The sequence below is a fragment of the Perca fluviatilis genome, chromosome 12 (genome assembly GCF_010015445.1).
Source record: "Perca fluviatilis chromosome 12, GENO_Pfluv_1.0, whole genome shotgun sequence".
Lineage (NCBI taxonomy): Eukaryota > Metazoa > Chordata > Actinopteri > Perciformes > Percidae > Perca > Perca fluviatilis.
Genome location: NC_053123.1, coordinates 10,872,206 through 10,879,754, shown reverse-complemented (window position 1 = coordinate 10,879,754; position 7,549 = coordinate 10,872,206). Strand labels below are relative to the sequence as shown.

At 42.4% G+C, this 7,549-nt stretch overlaps 1 protein-coding gene across 2 annotated transcripts; it reads left to right on the top strand.

The window, feature by feature from the left end:
- Nucleotides 1–785: 785 nt before the first annotated feature.
- LOC120570237 lies at nucleotides 786–5,656 on the top strand. Of its 2 annotated transcripts, XM_039818473.1 has the most exons (11): nucleotides 786–845; nucleotides 1,944–2,067; nucleotides 2,219–2,454; nucleotides 2,620–2,896; nucleotides 2,994–3,168; nucleotides 3,278–3,354; nucleotides 3,459–3,639; nucleotides 3,771–4,019; nucleotides 4,106–4,277; nucleotides 4,365–4,513; nucleotides 5,229–5,656. In XM_039818473.1, the coding sequence occupies exons 3-11, from the start codon at nucleotides 2,408–2,410 to the stop codon at nucleotides 5,249–5,251; spliced, it is 1,350 nt and encodes a 449-aa protein (XP_039674407.1). In that variant the 5' UTR covers nucleotides 786–845; nucleotides 1,944–2,067; nucleotides 2,219–2,407; the 3' UTR covers nucleotides 5,252–5,656. The 2 variants fall into 2 exon arrangements, with proteins under 2 accessions (XP_039674407.1, XP_039674406.1); XM_039818472.1 differs by lacking the exon at nucleotides 5,229–5,656 and having other exon boundaries at nucleotides 4,365–4,623.
- Nucleotides 5,657–7,549: the final 1,893 nt, after the last annotated feature.

Here is a 7,549-nt window from a genome sequence, read left to right as displayed (position 1 = left end):
AACCTGGTCCTGCTTTTTTCGGCATACATTTCACTCCATGGCTGCAGCAATCCTCTCCAGACTTGAGGAGATGCGCCCGAGAGGCCGCAGCAACATCGCCACCCAGCCAAGACAGGCATTTGTTACTTTGCCGCATCCTGGACAGCTCCCGCTGGCATGCGCCAGGCAAATCCGCCGTCATAATAGCAATCCGCCATGGAACAAGCGCGCCTGCTCTTAAAGTGCCCATATTATGAAAAAAACACTTTTTCTTTGTTTTGGGGTGTTCTTTTGTGTCTCTGGTGCTTCCACACGCTTACAAACTTGGAAAAAAAAAACATCCATGCTGTTTTGAGTGAGATACGGGTTTCTGAATGTCCTCTGTCTTCAGTCTCTGGGTGAGCTGTTAGAAAACTCCTCGGACTGTGACATCACAGTCCGAAAAATTTGAATATTCCCACCCTCCACCCCCTCCCAACAGAGCATACCTAATGTCTCCACCTTCTATGGGCTCCACCCACAAGGTACAGCAGTAACTTCTTCTCTGATATCCTCCATGTTGTTACCGATTCAGAAGCACCATGTCGAAGCACCACTTAAACTGTGCTGTTGTTGGCTGTAAAGACAAGCACCAAACACTCCATCGCATCCCGGTCGCAGAGGACATAAGAGCGGCATGGATTGAATTTATTTTTGAAGGCAATGTCCCTGCTACAGTTGGCAAAAAATTGTCGGTGTGTGCTAACCACTTTCAGACGGACTGTTTCTCCAACTTCGGTCAGTACAAGGCAGGATTAGCCACGAAACTTTTGCTAAAAGAAGGCGCAATTCCAACTTTGCGTGGGATACCTGCAGACGAGGGACATGTAAGTAGTTCTATACAATTTCTTTTGCACATTAGGGTGAACTTGTGTGTGTTGTAGCAGTCTTTTGCCATTGAGAACGAGGTAGCTAACCGCTAGCATTAGCTTCTAGTTAGTTTGCAGTCAACATAGTTTCTCTTGCAAAGCCATTGACCAGCTATGGTAACTTTCGAAAGTTATGCATTTTTTAAATATTCCCATACTGTAATATTTTGCGCACGAAACAGTCCAGTGCGAACCAAGTGTGTGGTCGAGAGTGGGACCAAAACAACTCCCGGTAAGGTTAACAGACTATTGGCCCGCTGTTATTGACCAGCGGGCAGCGGCCATTGGCAGCGGCCCGTCCGCGGCACACTAGGCCGCCGGATGGTGTTGCTAAGAACTTGCAATGTATAACTATTATCCGACCGGCCCTCGCGGCCTCGAAACACTACCGGCCCACCGGGGAAAGTCCCGACCCTGCCAATTGCCACTCCGCCTCTGAAATTACAAGTTTGGTCGTCAAAGGTTAGCAAGCTGCTACAATTTTGGTACACCACACCACAAGTTAGCTACAGTAGCTATTAGCTCGCCTAGAATCCAAACACTGTATTAGCTACGTTTCGGATCTTGCAAATTGTTTAGCATCAAATTCATATCCAAGGGAGTTGTCGAATTGTACAAATATTTAGCTGTCTTTATTTTGCAATTCTGCACGAACTAACCAAGAAGTGTTTTGGCAAACTAACATTGTAGCTAGCTAGTGTTTTGCCACATAGTACAAGGTAACGCTAACCGCTAGCTTCGAGCAATTAGCATGGTGTTCACATACAAACCCGGAGACTCAGTCGGTCAAGCAATACACATCCCCCGCCGCATATAATTTCGGGGATTTGCGAAAAAAATGCGTTTGTTAATATTTTATAATATTACATTTCGAAACGGGAATACGTTGCCGTTGTCCAGGGCAAAACGAGTGTATGGTTTAGACTGCTACATCACAGCACTATTTACACTCGAATTCGATTTATTAGTGATACTTTTTTCCTTGATGTATCTGTTGGCATAATAATACATACATTCTATAGGATGAAGTTGATGGCATTTGTCTTTTTTATATAGGCCAGTGCATCATTGGAGTTACCAGCCACAAAAGATATCGGCTGCCAGACTGAGCCCCTTCAAACACAGAGTGTTGGCACACAACTCTCTTCTAGGACTCTTCGTTCACATTACAAAAGTGAAGGTTTGTAGTTTTATAGATTGCAAATTCCTTTTGATCAAGTGTTACAATGAGCTGTTGCAGCCTTTATTGCTTGAATTTATACTATGACAGTGCTGTCATGTTTTACAACTAAGAATGCCTTTTTATTATAGAAAATATACTTTTGTTACAGCTGTACAGGCTACTGTGTCCTGCAAGGACTTTGGCACATCCACTGATCCCTTCATAGACCCACTCCCTTATCTAAGCTCAACACCCATAAAGCGACCGTCTAAGAGACCTCGCCTGGAGGAGGAGGAGGAGGAGGAGGACCCTTTCGAGGGGAGCTCAATTGTCACTTCTCAAGGGCCGGACACAACCTATGACCCTGCAGACTGTCTCAACTTTGACAGAGTCAACAGTCATGTCGTGAGTTACAGAATTGTCTTTGTCTAAATGTATATAATCAGTTTCAGTTTGTTTGCTGAAACGTATATTGTCTATTTCAGCAGTCCTGCTATATTTTGCTTTTGTGAAAGTGTTCGGTTATTGCTGAAACAGTTTTCCCCTCTCTCTCTCTCCCTCCCCCCCCAGAGATGCTGCATTCACTTCCACACAGGCGATTAGAAAATACATAGTGTATGAGACATGTCTGATGGAGCTGTTTGAGGTGTGTGCTGTGTGCAAGCGTGCATGCCTTGTAAAAACCAAAAGGCTTGGGACATTTTTATCAGTGGAACAGCTATGCAAGTACTGCGAGTATTCCCGAAGTTGGAAAAGCCAGCCTCTTCTGGATAATACACCAGCTGGGAACGTACAGCTTTCTGCTGCAGTGTACATCAGTGGAGCCTCGTTCTTCAAACTTCAAAGGGTAAATGAAGAATGAGTAAATAATAGCTTGCTCCATTATTGTATCTGGCATATGTTTAATATTATAAAAACCTGTTGTCGTTTTTGTCTACCATCAGGTGTTCAAGGCAATGCGTCTGCAGATATTTCTGTATGACACGTTCCGTCGGCATGCCAGAATGTTTGTGGAACCAGCTATAGTCCACACCTGGAGGAAGTCCCAGGAGGTGATGCTGCAGCAGCTCAAAGATGATAAAGTCATACTCGGTGGCGACATGAGGGCTGACTCTCCAGGTATATTTTTGGAAATTAAAAGACTAGGATATGTTTGCTTGTAAATTAATAGACTATTATAAACACATACCAGACATTGCAGTACAATATTGTGACAATGTTTTCACAGGCCACTGTGCAAAATATGGTAGCTATACCATGATGCACCTCAACACCAACACTATTGTCGATCTCCAGTTGGTTCAGGTGGGCAGGACAAATGAAATTTTACTGTTTTCTTTTTCTTATTACAAATTTTTCCAATGCCACACGTTTTAAATATGGATCCACACTTATCCTTTTTTCGACAGAGCAATGAGGTTGGTGGGAGCTCATACATGGAGAAAGAGGGCCTGAAGAGGAGCCTGTCATTGTTGGGTGCACAAGGTGTAACCATTGATTGCATCGTCACCGACCGCCACCCACAAATTCAGAAATTCCTGAGGGAGGAAAACATCACACAATTCTACGATGTCTGGCACATGGAGAAAGGTATATTACCTTTTTGTTTTCTTTTACATACTGAAGCACCTTGTAGGCCTATACCTGGCAAGTCTACACATAATGCTTCATGACAACACATTAATATTGGGCTAACTTTTGAAAAAATATATTATTTGTAGGACTTTCAAAGAAAATAGATAAAATAGGCAAAAAGAAGGACTGTGAGAAAGTAAAGAAGTGGATTCCAGCCATCAGAAACCACATCTATTGGACAGCTGCATCATCCAAAACGGGGCCGGAGAGAGTGGCTAAATGGACCTCCCTCCTGAACCACGTTCGGGATGTTCATACACACGAGGACCCCCTCTTCCCAAAATGCCTCCATACAATTAGAAAAACAAGGGACAAGAGTAAATGGCTCTCAGCAGGTTTGTTTCATTCAACTGGTTTGCTTATATTAATTAGCTGAAATTATGGTCATTATCTATGATTTACTATGTTTTTTGTCTTGCAGGAACTCCTGCGTTCTACAACCTGGAAAAGGAGCTGACCAAAAAGACTGTCCTGAGGGACATTGCCAAGCTCAGTCCCCACTACCAGACGTCCTCTTTGGAGGCGTTCCATAGCGTCATCCTGCGGTTCGCTCCAAAAAACGTGGTCTATCCATATCTGGGAATGCTGTGCAGGTATATTGTTACATTGTTTACTTTTTGAAATCATATCCCCATTTCTTGCAATTGTTTTCATGTTTGATTTTCTTTTTACTGTCCAAGACTGTACCTGGCTGCACTGCATTATAATGAGAATGCTGATCGAGGACAAGCCACAACATCATCAGGGGATCCTCGTTTCAAACTGAGCTTTCCAAAATCCAGGAAGGGAGAGTGCAGAGCCAGACCAGTGAAGACGGAGGCAACATTCCGTAACTTTATTTTTTTCTCTCTCACTCAAACACAAACATTTACATTGTACATGACACCGTACTTTTAACACAGTAAATAAGAAAAACAAGTGCTCCTTATGCTTTTTGGCCTTTCCCCTTTCCATTATTGGCTTATATATATATAAATATATATTGTTTTTATGCATGGTATAGGTTTACAAAGTGAAAAATCCCAAATTCCCCCCCAAAGGGACTTACCATCTCCAACAGAAACCACTGTTTACAAACTGCTCCAAACAGCTCTATTGTAGTCCAGCCTTTACTTCAGAGACAAACGTGGTCACTTTGTAAGACACGTTACAATGCTCACCTAGCTGCTAGAGTGGCACGCCCTCATGCTCTGCTTCTGACTGGCAGTCAGACTAGTAGTCCTTACCTAGCTACTGAGCATGTGCGACTCCCAACAAAGATGGAACAGAAGTGAGATGTCTCACTCTGTAGCTAAAACAGAGAGCTCAACACTCAGGGCGAAAAGAGGAGCTGCAGCAATGTGTAGTACAACAAAAATGTTTTATGAAAATTAAACCTATTCTGGTACAACCTCTAAATACAGTTATGAACCTGAAAACTTGCATAATATGAGCACTTTTAAATACCTGAGAAAATACAAAATTGAAAGCGCAAAATATCAATATATGAACAGTTGTCTAAAGTGTGAGTGTGTGTGTGTGTGTGTATGTATGTGTATGTACAGGATATGTTGATGATTTGACATGATCATGGAGAAAGTCTTTGTCGACCCATCATCGTATAGAGACGAGATTCTGAAGATAAACATCCCGCCGGACCTGTCTTCACAATATGAGCATCCAGACAAGGAGGAGGTCATCGCCAGCTACGTCTCCAGATTCAATCAAGGGGGGGGAGTTTGAAGCCTCCATATCTTCCCTGGGCGTCAGAAAACTCTCGTCGGATCCGAAGAACCACACACGAGAGAATCACTACCCGTATCTTCCGACCAAGGAAGCCCCAGCACCAGCTCACGAAGCTCCTATAGGCTACAAACCTGTAACGACTGAGAGAAATTAACATTGGTAGTCAGCAGGTTGTTATGTCTGGGTTCACATTTCTCTAATTTGGATTCAGTGAATCCTTCAACATTGTATTTATATGTACATTGACAGCGGACAATAAATCTTTATTGTATATGTAAATGTTTCATGTTAATTCATGTGTAATATAGAGTATTTGCTTAGGAAATACTTGGCTATATGTTCAAGAAAAAATATGATCTGAAATAGTGGCTTTGGCTGACTATTTAGTATATTATGTTGTATGAACAGTGAATGTAAGTAGGTTATTACAGATGAAACTCACTGCTCTATCCCCCATAACTGTAGAGGACCGTAGTCAGCCCTGTAAATGTTGCATGCGTTCTGCAGTGAGAACACATTTAGGCAAACAGGTTCTAAACCTGGATGGTCTATCATGCATGGAGGCCTTTCATCCAGCTGCTGCAGCCGTCTTATAACCTAGTTTGCATAAAATAAGGTAAGTATCTGCAGTGGCATGTTGTCTGCAATCATATATTGCAAACATAAGTTTAGGAAAGATGATGTTACCTGTGGCACCTCCTGGCAGCATACATTCTCAGGCTCTGATGGCATTGTTGCACAATTTCCACAAGTGCACCTAAAAAATAAAATAAAAAATCATGCATGTATAAAGCTAAAGAAATAAACCTGGTATTTACAACTAATTACAGCACCCACGTTTTACATTTTAATGAGCTGCTCTAGCAAGCTAGTACTTTATCTCAGCTTGAGTTAAATAGGTGAATAGTAGCGCTAGGCTTTCTCAATGTTTACAATGCAAACCCATATGGATGACAATTTTGGTAACTTGAAACTTACAACACATAACTACGTTTTGTGAACAAGAAGCAAAATCTAGTTAACTTCTAACTATTGTGTGAATAAAAATTAAATAAGTTTCATAAATAATTGCGTAACTTATAGAGACAGATGATAGCTTCTGGCTTGGCACTAGCTGGCTAGACTACCTTTGTGGAGATACAACACTGACTAATATCTAGCTAAGTTCCCAAAAAAATACAAAGTCATTTTTTGACTAACCATTCAGAAACGTCCTGCTGAATTCTTTGAGTCTCAGGTTCTGGAGGAGACTCCCCTCCTTCAGGATCCGATTCTGGGTCAAACATGTGTGGTTGAACCATGTAGGGTTGAACCGGTTGAACCATGGATGTAGGATGCCAAGTTACTGCCGCCATGTCTGCCATAACTTTCTCCGATCTGTGCTGCGAGCCGTCATGCGCATGCGCAGATTGCTTTCGACCGTTACTACTATGCGCTTCCCGTTACCATGGTAATAGTTCGAGTGGGGTGTGGGTAAATGTGCAGCAGCTCATAAATATGCAATGAGCAGCAGAAAACAGAATACTTTGAAAGGGACTGAAACAGAGGGTAATAGAGGGAGGTAAGAATCTTTTCCTACAAGCTATTTCCAGCAAACAACTTCAGAAACATGTTTTCTGGAACTCATAGACCTATTTTAACTTGTTGAAAAGCAGTCATAATATGGGCGCTTTAAAGGGAATGAAAGATGACGCTCTGATTGGTTATTTTCACGTTACGCCCAAACCACACCTAGCTACTTCAGACCAACCCATTTAAGATTTGCGTCGGGCGCAAGACTCATTTATCCCGCCGTTATAATAGCAACAGCGCCTGAGATCCGCCCACAAAGCTACTTGCGTTTGGCGTTTCATACTTGCGTTTCAGATCGTTAAAATAGGGCCCACTGTGTCTTCAGCCCAAATGTAAAAGTTAAGAGAAAACTTCCAACAAATTCTGTTGAACCAACTGGATGTTGATACTGATTGATATTTATTGTCCACAAGGGATCAACTGGCATTCCCAAACAACAGACAAAGCTGTTAGAATCGGACTTTATCCTTCTGTTGCAAACATCTCACTTCCATTTCTTGAAGCTACCTAGCAGAATTTCGGCAGCAGGGCCACACCTCAACCGCACCTCTTCTGGCATTCCTATAAA